This window comes from Lolium perenne, chromosome 2 (genome assembly GCF_019359855.2).
Source record: "Lolium perenne isolate Kyuss_39 chromosome 2, Kyuss_2.0, whole genome shotgun sequence".
Lineage (NCBI taxonomy): Eukaryota > Viridiplantae > Streptophyta > Magnoliopsida > Poales > Poaceae > Lolium > Lolium perenne.
In genome coordinates this window covers 316284948-316312665 of record NC_067245.2, presented here as the reverse complement: position 1 = coordinate 316312665, position 27718 = coordinate 316284948, and the positions used below count along the sequence as shown (strand labels likewise).

The 27718-nt window shown below is 46.7% G+C and overlaps 1 protein-coding gene across 2 annotated transcripts; it reads left to right on the top strand.

Annotated features, from left to right (window-relative positions):
- Positions 1-8460: 8460 nt before the first annotated feature.
- Positions 8461-27236, top strand: LOC127336743 (beta-fructofuranosidase, insoluble isoenzyme 7). Of its 2 annotated transcripts, XM_051363588.2 has the most exons (5): positions 8461-8723; positions 8868-8876; positions 10822-12088; positions 26524-26617; positions 26709-27236. In XM_051363588.2, exons 1-5 carry the CDS (start codon positions 8546-8548, stop codon positions 26943-26945), a joined length of 1785 nt encoding a protein of 594 aa, XP_051219548.1. In that variant the 5' UTR covers positions 8461-8545; the 3' UTR covers positions 26946-27236. The 2 variants fall into 2 exon arrangements, with proteins under 2 accessions (XP_051219548.1, XP_071682901.1); XM_071826800.1 differs by lacking the exons at positions 8461-8723; positions 8868-8876 and adding an exon at positions 8923-9580.
- The last annotated feature ends 482 nt before the right edge of the window (positions 27237-27718 follow it).

The window sequence follows — 27718 nt, the reverse complement described above, 5'->3', positions numbered from 1 at the left end:
TAAGGATTGCATTGACTTTGATGTCGTTCCTATGACGGTGTGTCACCTCTTATTGGGTCGGCCTTGGCTCTATGACCGTTCTGTGCAACACAATGGCCGTGCCAATACATATCACTTGGAGTTCAAGGGCAAGAAAATCAACTTACAGCCTATGACACCACAACAAATTGTCAATGAATCTCGTCAGAAAGTTGAAGTGAATTTGGAGGATGCTTCTTTAGATAGGCGAGAGAATTGTAATGTCGTGAGTGATATAACGAAAAGTGAGAGAGTGAATTCCTTAGTCTCATTAGCCACCAATGAAGACATGAGAGAATTTAGTGAGGATCCTACAGCCAAGCCTCTTGTGCTTTTGTACAGGGGTACGGTTTTGGTTGCTAACGACATGACCCCTCTTCCTCTTGGTGTTTCTAATGTTTTGCAGAATTTGGCGACGTGTTTCCGGATGAGGTACCTGCAGGACTTCCACCGTTGCGAGGTATTGAGCATCAAATTGACTTGATTCCCGGAGCTTCGCTACCCAATCGGGCACCATATAGAACGAACCCCGAAGAAACGAAGGAGATACAGAAGCAAGTACAAGCGCTACTCGACAAAGGTTATATCCGCATAAGCCTTAGTCCTTGTGCTGTTCCTGTTATTCTAGTTCCTAAGAAAGATGGTACATGGCGTATGTGCGTAGATTGTAGAGCTATAAACAACATTACTATTCGATATCGTCACCCTATTCCCCGTTTAGAGGATATGCTAGATGAATTGAGTGGTGCTTCTTTGTGTTCTCTAAAATTGATTTGCGTAGTGGTTATCATCAAATTAGGATGAAAGAAGGGGATGAATGGAAAACAGCCTTTAAAACAAAATTTGGTTTATATGAGTGGTTAGTAATGCCTTTTGGTTTAACTAATGCACCCAGCACTTTCATGAGACTGATGAACCATGTTTTGCGTGATTTTATTGGCAAATTTGTGGTTGTGTACTTTGATGACATCTTAATCTACAGCCGCAATGAATCTGATCATACTATGCATATTAGACATGTTTTGCAAGTGTTGCGTGATAATAAACTCTATGGTAATCTTGAGAAGTGCACATTTTGCAAAGATAAGGTCATATTTCTAGGTTACGTTGTCTCTAAGCATGGAGTAGAAGTAGATGTATCTAAGATTGAAGCTATTCAAAATTGGCCTACTCCCATGAATGTGAGTCAAGTAAGAAGTTTTCATGGTCTAGCTGGGTTTTATAGACGTTTTGTGCCCAATTTTAGTACTATTGCTGCACCTTTGAATGAATTGACTAAAAAGGGTGTTGTTTTTGAGTGGGGCGTCGCCCAAGATCATGCTTTTGATGAACTAAAGAGATTGTTAACTTCTGCACCGTTACTTGCACTTCCTGATTTCAATAAGCAATTTGAGATTGAATGTGATGCTAGTGGTATTGGAATTGGTGGTGTGTTGATGCAAGAGGGTCGCCCAATTGCATATTTTTCTGAGAAACTGTCTGGTGCTAAGTTGAACTATCCTATCTATGATAAAGAATTGTATGCTTTAATTCGAGTTCTTGAGGTTTGGCAACATTATTTGTGGCCAAAAGAATTTATCATACATTCCGATCATGAAGCTTTGAAATATCTGAAAGCCCAATCTACTTTGCATAAGCGTCTTGCTAAGTGGGTTGAGTTCATTGAGTCTTTTCCATACATTATTAAGCATAAGAAGGGAAACGATAATATTGTTGCTGATGCTCTATCTAGGAAGAATATGCTATTAACTCAACTTGATGTTAAAATTCCTGGATTAGAAGTACTATGTGATTTGTATGCTACTGATCATGATTTTGCTGAACCATATCGCTTGTGTGCTATTGGTAAAGCATGGGAGAAATATCACATACATGATGGGTTCTTGTTTAGAGCTAACAAACTATGTGTTCCAGAATCGTCTGTGCGTTTGCTCTTATTGCAGGAATCACATGCTGGAGGTTTGATGGGTCACTTTGGGCGTGAGAAGACGCTACTCATGCTAGCTGACCACTTTTATTGGCCAAAGATGAGGCGGGACGTGGACCGGTATGTGAAGAGGTGCATTACTTGCAACAAGTCCAAGTCCAAGCTGAAGCCTCACGGTTTGTATACTCCGTTACCGGCACCTACTACACCTTGGGAGGATATTAGTATGGATTTTGTGTTGGGTTTGCCGCGTACTAAGAGAGGCCATGATTCTATATTTGTGGTAGTGGACAGATTTTCTAAGATGTCACACTTTATTGCCTGCCACAAAAGCGACGATGCGTCGCATATTGCTAACCTGTTTTTCAGGGAGGTTGTGCGACTACATGGAGTCCCGAAGACTATTGTTTCTGATCGTGATGTGAAGTTTATGAGCTACTTCTGGAAGACGCTGTGGAGGAAGCTGGGGACAAAGCTGCTTTTCAGCACTACTTGTCATCCTCAAACTGATGGTCAAACTGAAGTGGTGAATAGAACATTGTCACAACTGTTGAGATCCATGATCAAGAAGAACCTGAAGGAGTGGGAGGAGTGTTTGCCACATGTGGAGTTTGCTTACAACAGGGCGGTACACTCTACCACGGAGCTGTGTCCTTTTGAGGTGGTGTATGGTTTCAAACCCATTACTCCACTTGACTTGTTGCCTTTGCCCATACATGAGAGAGTTAATATGGAGGCATCCAAGAGGGCAGATTTTGTGCGTAAGATCCATGTGAAGACTAAAGAGTTGATAGAGAAGAAAGGTAAGAGCAATGCTGCAAGGATGAACAAGAAGCGCAAAGAGATGTTGTTCAAGCCTGGTGATATGGTCTGGGTACATTTTCGCAAGGATAGGTTCCCGAAGCTGCGGAAGTCTAAGTTGAAGCCTCGTGGTGCTGGTCCTTACAAAGTGCTTGCTAAGATCAATGATAATGCATACTCGATAGATCTTCCAGTTGATGAGTTTGGTGTCAGTAATTCTTTCAATGTTGCTGATTTGACACCATATGACGGAGAAGACCTTGGAGCGTCGGGGTCGACGCCTTTTGAAGGGGGGGGGGGGGAGATGATGAAGACATCCCTACTACTACACTACCTCCGTCATTGATAGATGAAGATGAACCTGCTGTGAAGCTCAAGTCCAATGAAGTTCGGATTGGACCTATTACAAGGGCTCGTGCGAAGCTACTTAAACAACAGGTGAACTTGTTTCTAAACGGTACTTTGATTGATGAGAACTTTATACTGCCTAAGTCCTATTACTTATGTATCATCAGGTATCAAGAGGAGACGAGCATCGCACGAGGAGGAGAGGAGCAGCTGGACATGAAGACGGACGTCAAGATGGACGTGAAGCTGTACATGGAGCTGGACATGAAGATATCTCATGGACGCGCGAGGGAGGAGCGGGAGGCATGCGCGAGAGGAGAAGAAGACGTTCAGGCCGGTCCAGCACCCGGTCCGACCGGCCGCCAGACCGGCCAACCCGGTCACAGACCCGGTCGACCGGGCGCCAAACCGGACGCGATTTATCGTACCGGATTAAAACCGGAAATCCTCGCAGAAATCCGGTTGTCGCCGGTTGACGGACCACGCACCGCCCACCCGGTTGCCGTCCGGTTGACCGGACCCCAGACCGGCCGATCCGGTCCCTGGTCCGGTTGACCGGATTCCAGACCGGACCAGTCCGAGTCTGTCTCGACCAGATCTATTCTGGGTCGGTTATTTTCGTACTTTTTCGACCTGAGGTCGTCCTGGACGCCTATATAAGTCCCCAGGACGCCCCCCCTAGCTGCTTTAGACCACGTTTAAGATAAACCCTAGTTCTTAGTTATTTGCTTATGCAAAACTATTGAATCCCTACACCATATTGCTTGATATTGTGTAGATCCTGAAAAAGTGTTGTGTGATCTGCTGTTCCATTGGGAATTAGACGGTTGCAACTTACCGCTTCGTGGTCGACGGCTACGTGCGCAAGTGTGTGGAGTTGCGAATATCTTGCAGGGTTGAGAGCTGTTGCATTGGCGACAGGGACCAATCGAGAGATCTCGTTGCGTCATACAAGTTATCTTCCACTACATCGTCGTGTTTCTCCGCTGCCATCACCCGTGATCATCATCACCACCGTTGCTTACTGAGAAGATCGGGCCACCCCATATCATAGTATATCCATGATCATCATGCATCACCTGCCCAAGATTCATCCCAGTTGGTGCTAGACGCTCGTCACCGCTGGCAAAGACCAAGATGGCCTTTTTTTCTTCCACGAGGACCACTGGATGCCTAGTCACTCTCTTTCCACGTCGGCTCCCGCCGGATAAGAAGGCATCGCGATACACGTGGCCGACGCGACACTTTTCGTTTGATAGAGTTCGTTCAAGCGTCCTGTTCGGCAGTGAAAAAATTCAGATAAAAGATGTCTGAACATCCGATTCATTTCAGTTTATTTTGTTGCTAGAGGAGAAGGGTATCACTCATAGAGCATGTGATTCCAGCCCGGTTTCCAATTTGTGTTTTGTGCGGTGCGCCTTTAAAAAACAAATACCGAATCATATGTTGAAATCAAGACCTGTAAATCTACCCCCATGTGATAGAAATCTAGACGCCAAAAACTCAACTATCATCTCGTGTGCATCCGAGGATATCATTATTTGCATACAAAAGTGCCTCCCGTGCTAAAGTACTACTTTCTCCGTTCCACGAAAGTTGTCTTAGATATGTCAATACATCCAAATTTTGACAAATTCAAAACACGTTTCATAGGACGGAGGGAGTGTTACAGAACATGGGGAGAAGTCAAACTTGCAATAAACTTGGTGAGGAAGAGTAGACTTGAGGGGCTATTAATCCAGGAGTCTTCTTCGAACATGAAACATAAATGAGTAGTAGATGTTAGACCATCCTTTTCCCGACAAGGCGCAATATATTACTATCAAGAATATCAATTACAACCAGTCTTTAAGAGAACATTGATGGTATGAAAAGCTAGCCAAGACATCGAGTATGCAAGCAGCCAAATTAAGGAAGAAAAAAAAGAGAATCCGTGATCGGCTGTGAACAGCAACACCAAACCATCATTTTATGACATGTGGGCCGCGAGAATGATTCTTCAAAAGCAACGTCTGCAGAAAGGGACTGAGGCGTAACCGTCGCTGTTGCCGAATGAAACCACATAAGGGCGGGTCACGGGTTTTCACCCTAAAAATCAAATCCGAGCAAACTCCAAGCGGTGCATTCAATAGATGAACAACCCGAAAACAACGCCGTTGACAGATACGTCCAATAAAGCTTCGACCTAGCTAGGATTTCCATCGTGCAAGCTCAAAACCGGGTACTCGAGAAAGCAACCCAAAAATGTAAGTCACATTCTCTATATGAAGGGACTATACTATAACACGGACCGTGCCACATTTTCCCACTGTTACATGAATTCGGCCCATGGCCTCTTCAACTTAAGGTCGTTCCATGGACAATTGGAAAGCATCCTCCTTTTGCAGCGGAGCTCCTAGGATAAGGTAAAGAGAGAGAGGGAGAGAGAGAGAAACGTGTTAGGTTGCGTGTGAGTGCGTGTGCTAATCTTGCTCTGCCTAGCACAGCTGGGGCCTAAAGTCGTAAACACTCGTTGTTGCAGATTCCAGCACGGCGGTTAACAGCAGATAACACCAACTGGGCAAAATCCACGATTCATCCATGGTTGGCCGGTCGCAGATTCCAGAAGCCATCCCATGTTTAGAGCAAGAACAATAGTGTAGCCGGCAGCCGGCTATAACAATTTGTCATATCGTCTATAGTTAACTTATAACTAGTATGTATAATAGTAAGCTATAAAAGTGTAGTACTTTTACAATACATGGCCCATCTTTTAGTCTCACGTAGTGTCTAGAAGCACGTGCTAGAGCTGGCTATTAGATAAGAGCTCACTTCTCTTCTCTCTCCTAATCTCTCTCATCCAACTAAGTAAATTTATAATATTTTATCTCTTATAGCCAGCTAAGTGTACCTTATTGTACTTGCTCTTAGCGCTTGCAAAGAAGCAAGGTGTCCTTTTGTTTCGGGAGGACCCACGTACTGGATGCCGAGTACTCACTCGTCCGGCGTGTCGGTCTGATCCGCTCCACGTCGGATACCCGTGGCAGACGTAACGCTTTTCGTTTGATTAAGTTTGGCCAAGCGTCCTGTTCAAAAACAAGCGTCAAGAAAATAAATAAATAAGTCTTCCCGGCAAAAAAAAATTAAATAAATAAATAAGTCGCCGTCGCTGGCCGCGGCGGCGTAGCAGGCGTAGCCGGACGAAAATCCTGATTTGTCGGTCGACTGGCCGGTGGCCTCCGAGGAAAGGAAAGGAAGGACCAGCGTTCCGTTCCAAGGTCCCGACTCTTGACAACCAAATTCCAGAAAAGAAAAAGAAATACCTATGGATACTCTTTGTCCTAAATGGAAGGCGAGCCAAGCAGTATAAGGCTGGTGCCAATGCACCACACCACTCTAGCCTGCTACGTCAGCTTTTTTCCCCACTCTCACCCCACTCTCATCCCACGGTGTCAATGCACGGGCTATAGTGCCAGCTCTCACTTCTCTCTCCTCCACATCACCATTTCTTTTTCAGATTAAGTTATTTCACTCGATTTTTTGTAGACATTCACAATAATGCAAGAAAATTATTTTATTCAACTCAAAATGTTACCGATTACATAATAATTAATAAAATTGCGTAATAAATTTTAAAAATTACATAATAAATAAAAAATAAATTCTAATCCTCTTCCTCCTCCTCGTCGGCATCATCTTCCAGACCAAGCTCATTTTCCACCATCTGGATGGCCTTCGCATGTTTGCGCTTTTCTGATTCGTTCATGTCGGCGGTTGATCGGTCTTTCATTTTGTTCCATTGCTTGAGTAGCTTAGCCTTCACTAAACCATTCCACATGTTCTTCATCGCGAAGGATTTACTTCCTACCTCACTGCTTGATGAGGATTCCTTCCCCCTCCTCCTATCCTTACGTGCCGCGGCCTTGGCCCTATCGCGGCCCGTTGGACGCTCCTCCTCCGTCGTCGCGTCGCTAGAGCTGTACTCACCAGAAACTCCCAGACGGCTTCTCTTGGAAGTGGAATCGGTTCCACTACCAGGACCATGTTGTCCTTTCCACTTCGCTTCATTGCGAACAGCTTCCCACCAGTGGTGCCGTCTGAACGGCTGAGTCACTCTTTTGTCATTCGCGTACCTCTCCATTGCCGCCTTCATGACCATTGCATCGTCTGCTCCACTCTGACGTAACGCTTCTTCTTGGATGTGGTATGCATTGAACAGGGACACCTCCTTGTTGTAGGCGTTCCAATGATCCTTCAGTTGCTTCGAGGTCCGACGACGGGCAGGATCCGAGGTAGAGTTGAAGGTTGCAGCTATCTGACCCCAAAAACTATTGCCGGTCTTGCAATTACCGGCGACAGAGTCTTTGGAGTTAAAAATCCAAGCGTTAACCTACCCGAAATACATATTGTTAGTGAAAAAACCAAGCAAGAACCAACCCCGAAATAAATATGTGATGGGTAAGTAAAGTACCAGTTTTTCCTCGTCCGCAGTTGTCCAGTCAAGCCTCTTTGGACGCGGTGGTACGATTGTTTCCGCGGCATTGGACTCGGAGCTTGGAGCACTGGCTTCAGGAGGTGGTGGGGGGTACGGACCATATGGCGCGTATGGATACGGAGGTGGAGCGTATCAACCATATGGGTAAGGAGGTACAGTCTCACTCCCGCTACCTGTAAGTGGAGCATGTGGAGGTGGGGGGTATGGATACGGAGGCGGAGGGTATGAACCATATGGCGCCGGAGGTGGAGCGTATGGCCCATATGGCCCCGGAGGTGGTGCGCCGGAGGAGTATAAAACTCGGGAAAGCGGCGAAGAACCGACATTGGAGCGACGATGTGTCGGAGAGACATCATCTAGGTGTACTGGTGACCCGTCGGGCTGCAAGAGATCCGTGAACGAGGTCATATCTGGAGTCCAACCGGACATGGTGGAGAAGATTTGAGAGAGTGAAGGAGATGAATGAGATGAAATGGGTGTGGAGTGAGTGAAACCATATGGGGGTTATTTATAGGGGGTGGGATGAAATTTTGGGGTTTTTTGGCATTTTTTCGATTTTTTTGAACCAGCAACGGCTACCCCAACGGCTAGCTGACGTGGACGAATCAGATCGCGCCACGTCAGCTAGCCGTTACGCCCGCTCTCTCGCCCGCCCTCTCGCCCCGTGCTGCCAGCGCGCCGCCCCGCCTCTCGCCCGCCTATCGCCTCGCTCGCTTCGCCATGGCGGCGGTAGCCGGGCGGTAGCGGGCGATAGCGCCGGGCGCCCGCGCCACCGCCCCGCGCTGCCCTCTCGCCCCTCTCTCGCCTAGCTCTCGCCCCCCCTCGGGCGGTAGCGCCTCCTCTCTCGCCTGCGTTGGCACCAGCCTAAATGCACCCCGAGGCGAGGCGGGAGAGGCAGAGCAACCCACCCAGCCGTTTGCCTGTCCACTTGGCCCTCGTCTAGTCTCTGTTGATTGTTGCCAACTTGGTTGGTTGCCATGGCGGGGCTCTGTCTCGCCGCGTGCGCGGCCGTCGCCGTGCATCTCTGCCTTCTCCTCTCCCCGTCCGCCGCCGTCCGATGGCTCTCCGACCCCGCGCCGGAGAGCAACGCCGCCGCCGTCCATGACAGCTACCGGACCGCCTACCACTTCCAGCCCGCCAACAACTGGCAGAACGGTAGGATTTTCACGCTTCTCCATTCTCCGCCCAGCTGCGTATTATCCATTCATTCATTCGACTAACCGGGATATTCTCTTGTGTGTGCATCCGTCGATCGCGCGCGGCTGGATTCATTGGCGGCCTCCTCCCCTCTTGATGCAGATCCGAATGGCACGCGCGCTTCCCTCTGATTAACCTGCTTTGCTAAATTGGACTTTTAGATTTCCCGTGTGAATCTTGGATGATTATCCCGGAATTATGGGACGTCGCCATCGGTGAACTTCGGACGCGCTTTACTGTGTTTATTATCCGCGGATAGATTTACTTCCTGTTGAATTATCCATAGATAGATGGTGATGTGGCCGCACGTCCTCTACTTGACGTGACCTCCTCGCCTCACGCCCCCATGTTTTTACAAGTTTAGACAAGTAACAGCAGCTTAGGCAAGACGGAAGTTAGACTTTGGGCTAGCTAACAAGTATTTGATAACTTTCTCAAAATTTAAATGGTTTTGATAAATTTTGGACTAACTTTCAATTTTCTTTGAACAATCTCGGACGGTAAAACCAGAAAAAAAGAAGTTGTCTTCCCTTTACTAAAGAATGATCTTTAAAAAAAAGTACTAAATCTGTCCCATATTATAAAAGTTTTTGGATAGGCTTATTTCTCTATCAAAAATATTCTTATAATATGGGATAGAGATAGTAAGACAAGACTATTTTCTCTGTTATACCATATATATTCCCTTAGCAAATCATTTTCTTACTAAAAAGTTAATTCGGTTTTATTAATTGTTAGGGATGACAATACACTAGGAGATCATACCTACACCAACTTTTTCTCTGTTGCGTTCTCTAAATAACGAGAGGGCCAAGGTAAGGCATGCCTTCCCCGCCATTGTGCGAGTAACAGTTGTAAAACTCTTTTCTCCAAACATGTGTTGGATTTTTCTTAGTTTCTTCTATCTCCTGGTAGGTTGATTAAAGCTATACTCTTCATCTCCAAGACGCAAGTTAGACTTTGGTTAGAATATATTAACCTATTTGATTGGCAAGTCACACCAAGTTTACACGCACATGCCTAGCCTAGCATGAGCTGTTGGTAAAATCTGTACAACTCTTCCCTCCAAACAAGTGCTCCATTTTTTCTTAGTTTCCCGGCCGTCTGAAATTCTACCTGGAATGAATTATCGGACGTCGCCATCAGCGAACACTACAGGATTTTGCGGTTACGCTTATCCATCCGTGGATGGTAGGGAAAGCGAGGGGAAATGGCCGGTGCTCGCCTTGTGTGGCCCGCAGCGATACGGCGGTTCGGTTGGTGCGGTCGCGTCCAAGCGTTGCTTGCTCCCGTTTCTGCATCCAAGTGTTGCTTGTCTCCTGTCTTTCCGTCCAAAGTGTCGCCTCCAAGTGATCCATTTAGTCGCTACCGTGGGCAAAGTGGCAACGTATCTTTTTGCTTAAAAGTTTGCTCAGAAAGGACATCTGAATTGTTTCTATCTCCTGATCTCAGTTGATTAAAGTTAGATATACTTTTCTTCCCTGAGACCTAAGGAAGTTATACTTTGGTTTTCAGACAGATAGAAACGTGGTAACGATTTAGTCATTTAGTCTGACAAAAAACGGACTAATAGATTTGATTGACAAAGTCACTTTCTGCGTCAGACTAGTACTATACTTGAACTTTAAACATTTTGACCACTCTGTTCAAATTTATGCTGTCATCTCTTAGTTAATATCTCACAAGTTTTCACCAACCAAATAAGAGACGAAACGTATCTCCCAAAATTCTACACACTGTGAATGTTGAGTAAGATGAGACATCTCATGTGTAACATCCCTACAACCCCCCTTTGCCGGTAGTGATCGAACGTGCCGTAATTGTAACAACTACATTTGCCATGAAAGAGTGCAGTTTTTTTTTAAGAAGTTAGAGGACACTGAAGCTGTGGTTAAAAGAACAGATCACTGTCTGCAAAAGCAGAGCACTAGAACAGAGTGAACGTTAACGGTTATTTAGTGTGTTATGTTGTAACTCTTCGTGTAACTTGTAGCTGATTATTTCGAGTCTTCCGTTTAAAGTGAACTGACGGTTTGTTTTTCTTGTGAATGTACAGGGCCGATGTATTACAAGGGCGTGTACCACTTCTTCTACCAGCATAACCCGTACCGGGCCACCTGGGGCAACGGCAACCTCTCCTGGGGTCACTCCGTCTCCGTCGACCTCATAAACTGGTCCGCCCTCGACAACGCCATGGACCCGGACTCCTCCTTCGACATCAACGGCTGCTGGTCTGGCTCCGCCACCTTCCTCGCCGACGGCACCCCGGTCTTCCTCTACACCGGCATCGACGCCAACAACAACCAGGTCCAGAACGTCGCCTTCCCCAAGAACGCCTCCGACCCGCTCCTCCGCGAGTGGGTGAAGCCCAGCTACAACCCCGTCATCCCGCTCCCCGAGGACGTCGTGCACGACAACTTCCGGGACCCCTCCACGGCGTGGATCGGCCGCGACGGCCTCTGGCGCGTCGCCGTCTCCGCCGGCTTTTATGATGGCACCGGGTCCACGCTGGTCTACCGTAGCAAGGACTTCCGGCAGTGGGAGCGCAACGCCGAGCCGCTCTACTCGTCGGGGGACGCCGGCATGGTGGAGTGCCCGGACCTCTTCCCTGTGGCGGGCCCCGGTGACCATAACGGACTCGACTACACGCCCTCCAACGGTGCGGCCGCGAGTTACGTGCTGAAGCAGAGCGTGATGGTCACGCTCAGCGACTACTACGTGCTGGGGAGGTACGACGACGCCGCGGACACCTTCTCGCCGGTGGGGGCAGACAACGACTGCCGGACATGGCATCGCTTCGACTATGGGCACGTCTACGCGTCCAAGTCCTTCTACGACACCGGAAAGAACCGGCGCGTGCTCTGGAGCTGGGCCAACGAGTCCGACCCCGAGCCAGACTACATCGCCAGGGGTTGGGCCGGCGTGCAGACGGTCCCGAGGAGGATTTGGCTTTCCGACGACGGGAAGCAGCTACTGCAGTGGCCGATCGAGGAGATCGAGACGCTGAGGAAGACGCGGGTCGGGCTGCTGGGAGCGGAGATGAACGCCGGCGGAATGAACGAGATCATCGGCGTCACCGGCACGCAGGCGGATGTGGAGGTGGTCTTCGAGGTTCCGTCCCTGGAGGGCGCCGAAAACCTCGAGCCCAACCAGCTGCTGGACCCGCAGAGGCTGTGCGGCGAGAAGGGCGCGTCGGTGCTCGGCGGCGCGAACGGGCCGATCGTCCTGGCGTCCGGCGACCTGCAGGAGCACACCTCCGTCTTCTTCAGAGTGTTCAGGCACGATGGCAAGTACAAGGTTCTCATGTGCACCGACCTCAGAAGGTACATAAAAAAATAGAGCTCTCTCAGTTCTGAACATATAGGCATGCGCGGTGATAGCAAAATTGTCAACACCCGGATTTTTAAGTCCAGATGCCTATTATGTCATTCATCGCAATCCCAGGAATATTGTTGTTGCGAGGCATAATAGTCGAATATCATAGTCATCATTCATTACAAACCATATTGTCTTACTAATTCAGATCACATGATCCATATTACACAAATAGTTGATCTACTGATCAACGTACAAACACCAGTTCATAGCGGAAGCGTAAATAGAAATGGACTCCCTAGTCCACAGGCCAACGTCTGACATCGGAAGACTCCTAGTTGTCGTAGGCGTCCTGCTGGTCATCTCCTTGGTAGTTCTGTCCGTCTTCATACTCTGGCCATTTGAATAGCCAGGGACACAGCCGTGAGTACTTTAAAGTACTCCCAAACTAATATTAAGATAAGTACTAACAGTGGTAATAATGGGGTGCTAAGCTCTAGGTTTATTTGCATAAAGCCAGTTTTATTTCGTAAACACTTATTAACCCAAAAACTCTTCAATTGTCTAAACTTGACTCCAGTGGAAGCATTAGTGTCATTCCCACAATTCTAGTGGTGATTTCAATTCAATTCACCACTTCACCCACATTTTTCCAAATCTGATACCGGAAACTGTATGGCCCTTCCAACCGTCCGTAACCGTGGACGCGGCTATTCGAATAGGTTTACACTCTGCAGAGGTTGCACACTTGTGCCACAACATTTGATTACATCCGTCAGGAATAATCCTGAATCATCGTAACTCAGTACGCGGATCATCAACCATAACCTTTCACTTACATATCCTAGTATAGGCACCTCTCCCCATGAGCTTGGCCTCCCAATGAAGACACACCGTCAGCCTGGGAACTGCACAGGGCTTGGCCGTACAAGTCACCTCAATTCACATCATTTCTCAACAACGGAGGCAGCCTCGGCATAACCCCTATGATGCTTGTTCAGAGGGAACCCATACTAACATACATAAACTTCCAGTTATGCCCTACCCATAATCAGGTATTGTGGGGGTACTCAAAAATTGGAAAGGTATCGCATCCAAACCACTATCAGTTTTTATCAAAAATCACTATCTTCTCTTGGTCATATTCACCTTCAAAAATCTTTCAATAGAATGACTCATCATTACAAGGTTTTTAAAATCCTTTGTCTCACAAAATCCCCCCTATCGTATCACGTTGCGGCTTTAGCACTAGCAACTAATCCTGAGGGATGCTAACTAACTCTTTAACTTAGTTAGACTAGGTTTGATACTCTTGTACCATTCTAAACTTTAGACCAAAGTTAACTATAAAAGCAAGCTTTAAAATTTAAAGTAAAAGATTGCAAGAATAAAACTTGGGATGAGATCCGTAACATAAGGGAAAATGGGGGGGATGCCTTGCTCATGAGAGCTTTGCATTTTGCAAGAATATTAGCTTGCCTTGGTAGTGGTCAAAGTTCTCCTCTTCCTCTTCCTGGTAGCAATCTTCTTCCTCCGGGTATTCTCCGGTGTTTGCGTCTAAATTTAAATACGAGTATAATCACTCAACTGTTCCAATGGCTATTCCATACATCACATATATCACACAAACTACTCTATACACACAAATAAATTAACTAAAGTACATGGGTTGTGGGATTTAAAAAGAATTCACTTCTTTGCACTGCCTATGTAAATGATAGTTTCCTCAGGGTTCTTGAGAAATAATTCCTCTCATTGAAAACTTCTTAAGATTTAATCTTCTCCAACAATCATGTATGAACTTATATTGACCCAGGTCAAACATTCATCATCATTCTTGGAGAAAAGGATTTAAATGAGGTGGATCACCTCTTACTATTTAAATAACACTATAATTAATTTAAATCTCTAAATAATTCATATAGGAGAATTTAGACCAGGGGTCCAAACATCACATGAATTCATTTGAGACAAGGTTTAAGTGAAGTATAAGACTTCATACAATTTCCCTAATAGTTTTGGACAATATCTTTTGTCTAAAATAGCCATATTGTCCCTTATTTAAACTAGGGCATGATCATGCAAAGTGACCACACCATTTTATTGCATAAACAACTAGTGTAAGTCAAAAGTGAGCTATTGGAATTGGAATTAACTTAATATCTATTTTAGTTGATTTTTAGGATTTAATTGAATGTGCAAAAGTCCCTGACTTGTTCTTTTTGTCAGATTAATTCTACAACTAATTTTGAGATGGGACCAGTGGCATACTGTAAATAATTTCACTAGCTTTCTAACGGTATAAAATTCATCAATTTTGGTTCAGTAGATTTGAAACTATTGAAATTCAAAGTGGGGTTCAGTATTGAAAAATGTTTGAAAAGAAAAATTGAATTTAGCTAAATGGGCTAGGCGGGAAAAGAAGTGGGCCGAAAATTTAAAATGCCAGGGGGCAGCCCAACTAGCGCTGCGGCCCAACTGACAGCGGGGCCCGCATGTCAGCGACGGAGGCTTACCGAAACGGTACTGGTGATCGTGAGTCGTCGGATTAGAACGGGATCGTGCGGCTGGGGTTCGTCGTCTCCGTTGAGGGGAGGGGCTTGCTGCCGCGGCGGAGGTAGGGGGTCGGCGGCACGACGGAGGTTCCCGCGGGGCTCTGCGGTGTGCGAGGCGACGTTGTCGATGGTGCTGAAGCTCCTGGTAGCAGTGGCGAGGCGCGGGGAAGCGTGGATCAACGGCGTCGAGGTACCGGCTCCGGCGGAGGTGATCTTGCGATTGGAGCTTCTCCGGCGATGGAGGGTGAAATTGAGGGGTGGAGAAGGGTCAGAGAGAGGAGGGAGGTCGATTTGTGTGAGAAATGGAGGCGGGATCGTCCTCCTTTTATAGGGGCGAGTTGGCCGTGAGGGGTGCGGCAAGGGTGACAGAAGAGCGGCGGCTCCGGCGAGGGAAGGGGGTCGGCGAGGTAGGCGCTAGCTAGGTGTGGCCGAGGCGGTGCTAGCGAGCTAGAGAGCGAGGTAGGGGACAGGCTGCTGAGCGAGAGCGATGACGAATACTGGCGGCACGGGCGCGGGAAAATGGCGAGCTGGTCGACGGCGACAGGCGGCGCGAGGACACGGGGCCGTGTCTGGTGGGTTGGTGAAGCGATGGCGAAGCTCAACGTGCAGCTAGGGGGTCCAGGGCGAGGTTGTGCGGGCGAGGCGACTCGTGGCCAGGGCATGTCCACGGGCGTGCGCACGACGTCCTCGGCATGGCCCTGGGCGCTCTGGGCACGACGTGTGCCAGCCCTAGGGACTTCCTCTCCGGCAATGGTGGGGCTAGGCAGCTTCAGGGATGCAAGGGGAAGCTCAGAGACATGGGGGCCAGGGTTGAGGGGAAGGAGAAGGGTGGAGAGTGCACCATGTGTGCCATGGCCGGCATGGCATGGCTATGCCATGCTTGGCTAGCTCCTCTAGGGTTTCTGTGCTGTTGTGATGAAGAGAGGGGACAAGGGGACAGGGTAGAGTAGTTAGGAGCATTAGGGTTGAGGGTAGAGTCACTATTCTAAATAGTGGCAAATAGTTACCTATTTGTATTTCACAAATTTTGTCCAAATTTGATTTAGTTCAAAAGGTTGACCAATTTGAAAAAGTGTGTTTGGTTTGGTTCTAAATGACCAGAGGCAAAGAGAGGTGGTGGTGGAATTTAGAAAATCAAAATATTGCAAAGTTCACTAAGTGGGAGATTGTTCCACTTAATTAAAAGTTGCAACTTTGCATGAGCATAGTTATTGATCAAGGATGATTTTGGCAAGGTGATCTTCATCAAAGTTGTTCACCTTGATGTTGGCTTTGAAATGGTGCAAAGAGTTAGCAAGATTTGGTTTGAGAAAATGGAATGGCAAGGGCTCAAAGTGGTGATCAGGCTAAAAATGGCAGGAATGGCCATTATCACATGTGATCACAAATTGAGTTTGAAAAACATTTGATTTGTTTTTCTTTGATTCCAGAAGTTGTAGTAAAGGTTTAGTACCATATTACAACTAATGGTGAAGACCAAAGTGGTCTAGGGTCAAAATTTATAACATTGCCATAGGGCCTATGTGAGGGTTTTTTAGGGTTTTGCCTTTTATGGAATTTCTCCCACTTTGATTTATTTGGTTGGTGATCTTCACCTGATCACCTTAGGGTTTTAGGGTTGAGCACACACACACAATAACAATCATCATGGCATATCACTCAAATGCACAAGTCCTAGGCATGGTACTATATGCCAAAGAAAAGTTTTTGTTGGTTTGAAATTTTGCTCTCTGGAAATTCTCTAACTTTCTTTTTATTGAAATTTGGGGTGTTACAAACCCTTCCCCCTTACAAAAGATCTCGTCCCGAGATCGAAAAGAAAGTTAGGTACTAAAGAGATCTGGGTACTCCTTCTTCATGAAGTCTTCGCGTTCCCAGGTGGCTTCATCCTCGGTATGATTGCTCCATTGGATCTTCAGAAACTTGATGCTTCGGGTGCGGGTGGTTCGATAAGCTTCTTCCAGAATGCGAATAGGCACTTCGCGATACGTCAAGTCCTTGTTGATATCCACCGATCGGTGATCGATGTTCTTGAATACTTCGGTCTTCTCAGGGACTTCAAGGCACTTCCGGAGAAGTGAGATGTGAAACACATCGTGCACAGCCGCCATTTCTTCCGGCAATTCTAGTTGATAAGATACTTCTCCTCGGCGACTGAGAACTTTGAAGGGTCCGACATATCGAGGTGCGAGCTTTCCTTTCAGTTGAAATCTCTGCATTCCTTTCAAGGGGGATACCTTGAGATAGACGAAATCTCCGATCTCAAAGGTCATCTCTCGGCGTCTCTTGTCGGCGTAGCTCTTCTGTCTGGATTGCGCCGTTTTGAGGTACTCGCGGATCTTGTGAACTTTCTCTTCGGCTTCACGAAGAACATCTGGTCCAAAGACTTGGCTCTCTCCGACCTCTGACCAATTCAGGGGAGTACGGCACTTCCTTCCGTACAAGGCTTCAAAAGGGGCCATCTGTAAGCTGGCTTGGTAACTATTGTTGTACGAGAATTCTGCGTAAGGCAGGCAGTCTTCCCACTTGGATCCATATTCCAGTACGCAGGCTCTTAACATGTCCTCGAGTATCTGGTTGACTCTTTCTGTCTGTCCGTCGGTCTGCGGGTGGTAAGCAGTGCTGAAATTCAGTCGGGTTCCTAATCCTTCATGTACTTTATGCCAGAATCTTGAGGTGAATTGAGATCCTCTATCTGACACAATTGACTTCGGGGTTCCGTGCAGGGCGACTACTCTGGAGATATATAACTCAGCTAGTCTTGGACCTTGGTATGTGGTCTTGACAGGGATGAAATGGGCTACCTTGGTCAATCTATCGACAACTACCCATATCGAATCATGTCCTTTACTAGATTTGGGTAAACCAGTGATAAAATCCATTCCTACCGAGTCCCACTTCCATTCTGGAATCTGCAGCGGCTGTAGCAGTCCTGCGGGTCGCTGATGTTCTGCCTTGACTCTCTGACAGATGTCACACTTGGCAATGTAGCTTCCGATTTCTCTCTTCATTCCATGCCACCAAAACTGTTCCTTCAAATCTTGATACATTTTGGTACCTCCGGGGTGGATTGAGTAAAGGGTGTCATGGGCTTCCCTCAGTATGACTTGCTTCAAGTCTGAATCTGATGGCACACACAGGCGCCCGTTGTACCAAAGAACTCCTGCTTCATCTTCAGTGAATCCAGGTGCCTTCCCTGCAGCTATCTGGCTCTTGATTCCATCGATGCTAGCATTTCCTTTCTGGGCTTCTTTGATCTGACTAATCAAGGTAGGCTGCAACTCTATGCTGGCTAGGAATCCTTCACTAACTAGCTCCAGTCTAAACTGCTCAAATTCTTGGTATAGGCTAGGTTGTTCTGCTGCTATCATGGAGTTCAACTGACACGGCAATCTACTCAGGGCATCCGCTACCACATTGGCCTTGCCGGGGTGGTAGTGAATTTCCATGTCATAATCCTTGATTAATTCTATCCATCTCCTCTGCCTCATATTCAGCTCCTTCTGTGTGAAAATATACTTCAGGCTCTTGTGATCTGAATAAATCTCGCATCGATTACCCATGAGGTAATGACGCCAAACTTTTAGTGCTAAGACTACGGCTGCAAGCTCTAAGTCATGGGTTGGATAGTTCTGCTCATGCTGCTTCAGTTGCCTTGACAGATATGATATCACTTTGCCTTCTTGCATCAACACACATCCAAGACCAATCTTGGAGGCGTCACAATAGACATCAAAAGGCTTGGTGATATCGGGCATGATCAGGATTGGGGCGGTGGTGAGTCTTGCCTTGAGCTGCTGAAAACTCTCTTCACATTTATCAGTCCATTCAAACTTCTTGTCCTTCTTCAATAGTTGAGTCATTGGCCTGGCTATGCTTGAAAAACCTTCAACAAATCTGCGATAATATCCGGCTAATCCAAGAAATGCACGGACTTCGGTCTGAGTGGTTGGGGCTTTCCATTCTGTAACGGTCTTGATCTTGGCGGGATCTACGGCAATTCCTCCTGCAGACAAGATATGTCCCAGGAATCCTACTTCCTTCAACCAAAACTCGCATTTGCTGAACTTGGCATACAACTGATGTTGTCTAAGGGTCTCTAGGATGATCTCCAAATGTTGCTCATGTTCTTCTTCAGATTTGGAGTAGATAAGAATGTCGTCGATGAAGACAACGACAAACTTATCCAAAAAGTTCATGAAGATCTTATTCATGAGGTTCATGAAATAAGCTGGGGCATTGGTTAATCCAAACGACATGACATTGTATTCATACAATCCATATCTGGTGGTAAAGGCGGTTTTGGGGATATCCGTGGCACGAATCTTCAACTGATGATAACCAGTCCTAAGATCAATCTTAGAGAAAACTCTGGCACCGGCCAGCTGGTCAAACAGGTCTTCTATTTTCGGCAAGGGGTATTTATTCTTGATGGTGACATCGTTAAGCTTACGGTAATCCGTACATAAACGAGTGGCACCGTCCTTCTTATCCACAAACAAGACTGGGGATCTCCAGGGTGATGCACTTGGTTGAATCAAACCTTTGGCTAACATATCATCCAATTGCTTCTTCAGCTCCACTAACTCTGCGGGGTTCATGCTATAGGCTCTCTGGGCTATCGGTCCGGTTCCAGGGATTAACTCGATGATGAACTCGATATCCCGATCTGGGGGCATACCAGGTAATTCATCAGGAAATACATCAGGGTAACGACAAACGACCCTGATCTGATCCAGAGTTGGCTTGGCTATACTCTGGTTGCAGGTAAACTTCCTAGGCAGCCTTTCAGAGACGTGCTCTACTAACACACCAGTGCTACTAGTCATGGTGATGGCCTTCTTTGCACAGTCAATCAATCCATGGTGTTTCGACATCCAATCCATACCCAGTACTACTTCCAAACCTTTGGTTCCCAGAACAATCAAATTTGCATAAAAATCTACTTCATGCATTCTGATAGGCACATCTTTGCAAAATTTTCTAGCCTTTGTGGTTGACCCAGGTATTTGAACTATCATGACATGCTTCAAACTGATAGGTTGGATTTTACTAGTGCATGCAAAATCTTCAGTGACAAACGAATGCGATGCTCCCGAATCAAACAACACTCTTGCAGGTACTGAGTTAACAGAAAACATACCCAGTACAACATCTGGTGCTTCCTGGGCTTCTTCAGCATTCATGTGGAAGAGACGGCCGTTGCGGTTATTGGGGTTGTTGGGGGTGAATTTTCTTCCGGTTGAGACACGGCGTTGCTGCTGAGCAGGTGCCGCGGCATTGGGGGCAGTCTTGGCCAGCTTCTTGGGGCACTCATTGGAGTAATGACCCACGATTCCACATTCATAACAGGTGATGGTGGACTTGTCCTTGGGGGCGACAGGGATAGCGTTGCTCCCAGTCCTTGGAGCGGTGTTGGTGTTGTGATTGTTGGGGGCTCTTGCTGGGGCGCGGTTGAAGTTGTTGTTGTTGTTGTAGTTGTTGTTGTTGTGGCCTCCTGTCCTGGGGTTTCCTCCACTCCGGTTCTGAAAACTCGGACGTGAATTCTGCACCTGCGGCTTGTTGTTTCTTGGGGCAAAACCTCCGCTTGAGTTTGGGCGATACCTTGGGGTATTGCTGGGCCCACTCTGGTGCATCATGCGGCGTTTGCGGTTCTCATTGGCTTGATGGAGTTTTCCTTCCATCTGGATGGCGGAGTCCACTAGGGCTTCAAGGTCGGCAAAGGGAATGTTGACTAGTACGGTCTGCATCTCATCATGCAGCCCATTCAGAAATCTTTCTTTCCTCTTCTCGGTGGTGTCAGTCTCGTCAGGGGCGTACCTTGACAGGGTAAGGAACCTGTCGCGGTATTCTACCACTGACATCCTGCCTTGTTTGAGTTCCCGGAACTCATCTCTCATCTTCTTGATTAGACCCGGGGGCACGTGATACTTGCTGAACTTGAGCTTGAATTCTGCCCAAGTCATCATCTGCCCCGCATTCATGGCACGGGTGCTGGTCCACCAGGCTCGGGCTGGTCCTGCTAGGTAATGGGTGGCGAACAGGACTTGCTCTGTGGCTTCAACTCCTGCTACTTCTAAGTTGTTCTCCATTGTCTGGAGCCAGTCATCGGCATCGAGTGGCTCTTCCGTCTTGCTGAAAACAGGGGGATTGGTGTTCTGGAAGTTCTTGAGTTTGGATCCTGGATGATCATGGTGTCCATGGCCTTCGTTGAGGTTGGCTAGTTGTTGCAGTGCCGCTAAATTGGCTTGTCTTTCAGCTCTTTCATTCTCTCGATCTGCCATCAGGGTCTGCAGCAGTTGCATCATAGCATCCTGGCTATTGTTGCGGGCCATCTGAACATTTGAGATAGATCATGAGATAAGAGGGAATTTTCTATGGCTTATTTTGGGTAAGTTCGGAATTTTAAAACTTCAAGAATTTTGATATGACACACTAACACACATTCATTTATTCAACATCACATAGTACAAGCTAACACACCCATGGTTTTAAGAACCATTTACTCTGCTACGATACAAGGGACGGGATACAAACTCACACCTACTCAAGTGATCAAGTGCAACTACTCCTCATCATCCACATCGATCGGGATGAAGTCATCTTCCTCTGTCTCCAGGAACTCGTAGTCCTCCACATCGGTGTTCTCGTCTTCCTCAAAGTCCTCATCATCACTCATGAAGGCTTCTCCTCCCTGAATGTCTTCCCCATCTTCTTCCAATTCCCTCAGTTGGTCCTCCTGGGTCTTGACAGTTGCCTCCAGGGTTACTATCTTGGCGCGAAGGCGTGCGATGGTTGCATCCTTCTTGGCACGCTGCTGGCGGAGTGACTTGCGGTCCTTCGCCAGCATCTTGAGGGCATCAGCATGCTCAGCCAAGTGGAGGTGAGTCTGGTTGGCGTAAACGCGAGCGTTGTCCAGCTCCTTCTGAGTCTCGTGCAGCATAAAGTCCAGATGCTCCACGTGATATCTCAGCACGGGGTGTGCTGACAGTGCCATGGGTCCTCCAATGCTATCATGTCTGGCAAAGTGAGCAAAGCGAGTCTCTCGGAGCTCAGTCACGTGCTGTCCACACAGACGGGCAAGTGCTTCCTGCAGAGCACGAGCGAGTCCGTCAAGCCAGTTGCTTTCCCTGATGGAAAAGAGGATCCTCTCAGAGGTAGGAGGCTCCATCTTGCCCCTCAGGTCAGCGGTGATAACCCACTGAAGTTCCCCTCCTGGCTGGTCGTTGACTTCAACTCCGTGAAACTCCGGGTGCGGGCGATCGAGAAGGTCAGACAGGGCGTCCAAATCCCTCTCGAACACCAAACTCCCGCCATTGCCCAGCTGGTAAAACTTGGTCTGGCGGAGTGGCTCCATCTGTCAGGGAAACGAGAGAGTAAGTTAGAGAAGAGAACCAGTGTGTCAAAATTTTATGTAGATTCCTAAGGAAGAGCATGACTTATCATTTTGAAAAGATCTCAAGGAAAAGAGAGTGAATAATTTTTGCTAGACATATTCACTTTATTTATTTTTGAAACTAAGTTTTTCTGACGTCCATTCTAACTAGGGTCTCCTAAGGTCAAACAATGGCTCTGATACCAACTTGTCAACACCCGGATTTTTAAGTCCAGATGCCTATTATGTCATTCATCGCAATCCCAGGAATATTGTTGTTGCGAGGCATAATAGTCGAATATCATAGTCATCATTCATTACAAACCATATTGTCTTACTAATTCAGATCACATGATCCATATTACACAAATAGTTGATCTACTGATCAACGTACAAACACCAGTTCATAGCGGAAGCGTAAATAGAAATGGACTCCCTAGTCCACAGGCCAACGTCTGACGTCGGAAGACTCCTAGTTGTCGTAGGCGTCCTGCTGGTCATCTCCTTGGTAGTTCTGTCCGTCTTCATACTCTGGCCATTTGAATAGCCAGGGACACAGCCGTGAGTACTTTAAAGTACTCGCAAACTAATATTAAGATAAGTACTAACAGTGGTAATAATGGGGTGCTAAGCTCTAGGTTTATTTGCATAAAGCCAGTTTTATTTCGTAAACACTTATTAACCCAAAAACTCTTCAATTGTCTAAACTTGACTCCAGTGGAAGCATTAGTGTCATTCCCACAATTCTAGTGGTGATTTCAATTCAATTCACCACTTCACCCACATTTTTCCAAATCTGATACCGGAAACTGTATGGCCCTTCCAACCGTCCGTAACCGTGGACGCGGCTATTCGAATAGGTTTACACTCTGCAGAGGTTGCACACTTGTGCCACAACATTTGATTACATCCGTCAGGAATAATCCTGAATCATCGTAACTCAGTACGCGGATCATCAACCATAACCTTTCACTTACATATCCTAGTATAGGCACCTCTCCCCATGAGCTTGGCCTCCCAGTGAAGACACACCGTCGGCACTGAACCGCACAGGCTTGGCCGTACAAGTCACCTCAATTCACATCATTTCTCAACAACGGAGGCAGCCTCGGCATAACCCCTATGATGCTTGTTCAGAGGGAACCCATACTAACATACATAAACTTCCAGTTATGCCCTACCCATAATCAGGTATTGTGGGGGTACTCAAAAATTGGAAAGGTATCGCATCCAAACCACTATCAGTTTTTATCAAAAATCACTATCTTCTCTTGGTCATATTCACCTTCAAAAATCTTTCAATAGAAGGACTCATCATTCCAAGGTTTTTAAAATCCTTTGTCTCACAAAATCCCCCCTATCGTATCACGTTGCGGCTTTAGCACTAGCAACTAATCCTGAGGGATGCTAACTAACTCTTTAACTTAGTTAGACTAGGTTTGATACTCTTGTACCATTCTAAACTTTAGACCAAAGTTAACTATAAAAGCAAGCTTTAAAATTTAAAGTAAAAGATTGCAAGAATAAAACTTGGGATGAGATCCGTAACATAAGGGAAAATGGGGGGGATGCCTTGCTCATGAGAGCTTTGCATTTTGCAAGAATATTAGCTTGCCTTGGTAGTGGTCAAAGTTCTCCTCTTCCTCTTCCTGGTAGCAATCTTCTTCCTCCGGGTATTCTCCGGTGTTTGCGTCTAAATTTAAATACGAGTATAATCACTCAACTGTTCCAATGGCTATTCCATACATCACATATATCACACAAACTACTCTATACACACAAATAAATTAACTAAAGTACATGGGTTGTGGGATTTAAAAAGAATTCACTTCTTTGCACTGCCTATGTAAATGATAGTTTCCTCAGGGTTCTTGAGAAATAATTCCTCTCATTGAAAACTTCTTAAGATTTAATCTTCTCCAACAATCATGTATGAACTTATATTGACCCAGGTCAAACATTCATCATCATTCTTGGAGAAAAGGATTTAAATGAGGTGGATCACCTCTTACTATTTAAATAACACTATAATTAATTTAAATCTCTAAATAATTCATATAGGAGAATTTAGACCAGGGGTCCAAACATCACATGAATTCATTTGAGACAAGGTTTAAGTGAAGTATAAGACTTCATACAATTTCCCTAATAGTTTTGGACAATATCTTTTGTCTAAAATAGCCATATTGTCCCTTATTTAAACTAGGGCATGATCATGCAAAGTGACCACACCATTTTATTGCATAAACAACTAGTGTAAGTCAAAAGTGAGCTATTGGAATTGGAATTAACTTAATATCTATTTTAGTTGATTTTTAGGATTTAATTGAATGTGCAAAAGTCCCTGACTTGTTCTTTTTGTCAGATTAATTCTACAACTAATTTTGAGATGGGACCAGTGGCATACTGTAAATAATTTCACTAGCTTTCTAACGGTATAAAATTCATCAATTTTGGTTCAGTAGATTTGAAACTATTGAAATTCAAAGTGGGGTTCAGTATTGAAAAATGTTTGAAAAGAAAAATTGAATTTAGCTAAATGGGCTAGGCGGGAAAAGAAGTGGGCCGAAAATTTAAAATGCCAGGGGGCAGCCCAACTAGCGCTGCGGCCCAACTGACAGCGGGGCCCGCATGTCAGCGACGGAGGCTTACCGAAACGGTACTGGTGATCGTGAGCCGTCGGATTAGAACGGGATCGTGCGGCTGGGGTTCGTCGTCTCCGTTGAGGGGAGGGGCTTGCTGCCGCGGCGGAGGTAGGGGGTCGGCGGCACGACGGAGGTTCCCGCGGGGCTCTGCGGTGTGCGAGGCGACGTTGTCGATGGTGCTGAAGCTCCTGGTAGCAGTGGCGAGGCGCGGGAAGCGTGGATCAACGGCGTCGAGGTACCGGCTCCGGCGGAGGTGATCTTGCGATTGGAGCTTCTCCGGCGATGGAGGGTGAAATTGAGGGGTGGAGAAGGGTCAGAGAGAGGAGGGAGGTCGATTTGTGTGAGAAATGGAGGCGGGATCGTCCTCCTTTTATAGGGGCGAGTTGGCCGTGAGGGGTGCGGCAAGGGTGACAGAAGAGCGGCGGCTCCGGCGAGGGAAGGGGGTCGGCGAGGTAGGCGCTAGCTAGGTGTGGCCGAGGCGGTGCTAGCGAGCTAGAGAGCGAGGTGGGGGACAGGCTGCTGAGCGAGAGCGATGACGAATACTGGCGGCACGGGCGCGGGAAAATGGCGAGCTGGTCGACGGCGACAGGCGGCGCGAGGACACGGGGCCGTGTCTGGTGGGTTGGTGAAGCGATGGCGAAGCTCAACGTGCAGCTAGGGGGTCCAGGGCGAGGTTGTGCGGGCGAGGCGACTCGTGGCCAGGGCATGTCCACGGGCGTGCGCACGACGTCCTCGGCATGGCCCTGGGCGCTCTGGGCACGACGTGTGCCAGCCCTAGGGACTTCCTCTCCGGCAATGGTGGGGCTAGGCAGCTTCAGGGATGCAAGGGGAAGCTTAGAGACATGGGGGCCAGGGTTGAGGGGAAGGAGAAGGGTGGAGAGTGCACCATGTGTGCCATGGCCGGCATGGCATGGCTATGCCATGCTTGGCTAGCTCCTCTAGGGTTTCTGTGCTGTTGTGATGAAGAGAGGGGACAAGGGGACAGGGTAGAGTAGTTAGGAGCATTAGGGTTGAGGGTAGAGTCACTATTCTAAATAGTGGCAAATAGTTACCTATTTGTATTTCACAAATTTTGTCCAAATTTGATTTAGTTCAAAAGGTTGACCAATTTGAAAAAGTGTGTTTGGTTTGGTTCTAAATGACCAGAGGCAAAGAGAGGTGGTGGTGGAATTTAGAAAATCAAAATATTGCAAAGTTCACTAAGTGGGAGATTGTTCCACTTAATTAAAAGTTGCAACTTTGCATGAGCATAGTTATTGATCAAGGATGATTTTGGCAAGGTGATCTTCATCAAAGTTGTTCACCTTGATGTTGGCTTTGAAATGGTGCAAAGAGTTAGCAAGATTTGGTTTGAGAAAATGGAATGGCAAGGGCTCAAAGTGGTGATCAGGCTAAAAATGGCAGGAATGGCCATTATCACATGTGATCACAAATTGAGTTTGAAAAACATTTGATTTGTTTTTCTTTGATTCCAGAAGTTGTAGTAAAGGTTTAGTACCATATTACAACTAATGGTGAAGACCAAAGTGGTCTAGGGTCAAAATTTATAACATTGCCATAGGGCCTATGTGAGGGTTTTTTAGGGTTTTGCCTTTTATGGAATTTCTCCCACTTTGATTTATTTGGTTGGTGATCTTCACCTGATCACCTTAGGGTTTTAGGGTTGAGCACACACACACAATAACAATCATCATGGCATATCACTCAAATGCACAAGTCCTAGGCATGGTACTATATGCCAAAGAAAAGTTTTTGTTGGTTTGAAATTTTGCTCTCTGGAAATTCTCTAACTTTCTTTTTATTGAAATTTGGGGTGTTACAAAAATCATACTCACACTAACAATCATCCTGCAAATTAACTTTGGCAGATCGACTACGAGAGCTGACGTGTACAAACCGCCGTACGGAGGGTTCGTGGACATCGACATCGAGAAGGAGAGGAGCATATCGCTCAGGACATTGGTGAGCTCTTGGCCACAAACGCAGCATAGATTCAAATGCTTATCTGCACTGAAAAAATCGAGTGCTAACATGTGTTCTATCCTTGCAACAGGTTGACCACTCGGTGGTGGAGAGCTACGGCGGCGGCGGCCGGACGGTCATCACGGCGCGGGCGTATCCGGAGCATGTGGCCACGGCCAACAGCCGCCTCTTCATGTTCAACAACGGCACCAGCGCCGTCAAGGTGTCCAAGCTCGACGCCTGGGAGCTGGCGCCGGCCAAAGTGAACCTCCCGGGCGACGGGCTCATCACCGCTGCCTCCTCGATGCACCTACGCGAAGCGTATTAGGAGGATATTGTGATTAGTAGTTCCTTCGATTCGGTGGATGGCCAATTACGCGGCCGATTGGATTTCCGTGGCCAAATTATGGTCTTTTGGGGGTGTATTTGGGAATTTTTTTAGTTGTGTATGTCAGGATAGTAAGTATCTGTCACGATAGTGTGTAAGTAGTATAAGAAAGCCCATAAGAAAGAAGAGTACTTCAAGAGTGTTTGCTGATTAACACATGTCAGCCAACAGTCCGCGTCATGTTTATTTTTGTACAAAAGAAATAGAGAAAGTACATATGTTCTACATTTCCATGCCCATCTCTCCTATTTTCATATGGCCGCCTTCTTTTTTTTGTAGTAAACACTGCAACGCAGATGCTCGCTCACAAACATGCATGTACACTCATCCCTGTCTTCATTGTTAGGTGCGATATTTTTTTCAAGAACGCAACATTAAAACCTTCACACGCACGCACCCTACCTTCACCGTCTTTCTCAACCCTCATTGGAACTTACAAAGGCACGAGAAGATCTTCATTGGACATATATATGAATATGCTTGGATAAATACCTAGTTTTAAGTTGACCGAGAAACAATCACTCGTAATTATAAGAATAATTTAGTCGGTTTGGTCGATGACTTACACGTGCCCTACCCCACCCCACAAGGAAATCAGCTGAACAAACAGAACGAACCCGGACCGGATCAAAGAAGAATTACAAAACCAACTCGGAAGAAACGACACAACCCACCAAAATAAGGAGAATGGTGACAATTAGTTTGTATCAGGG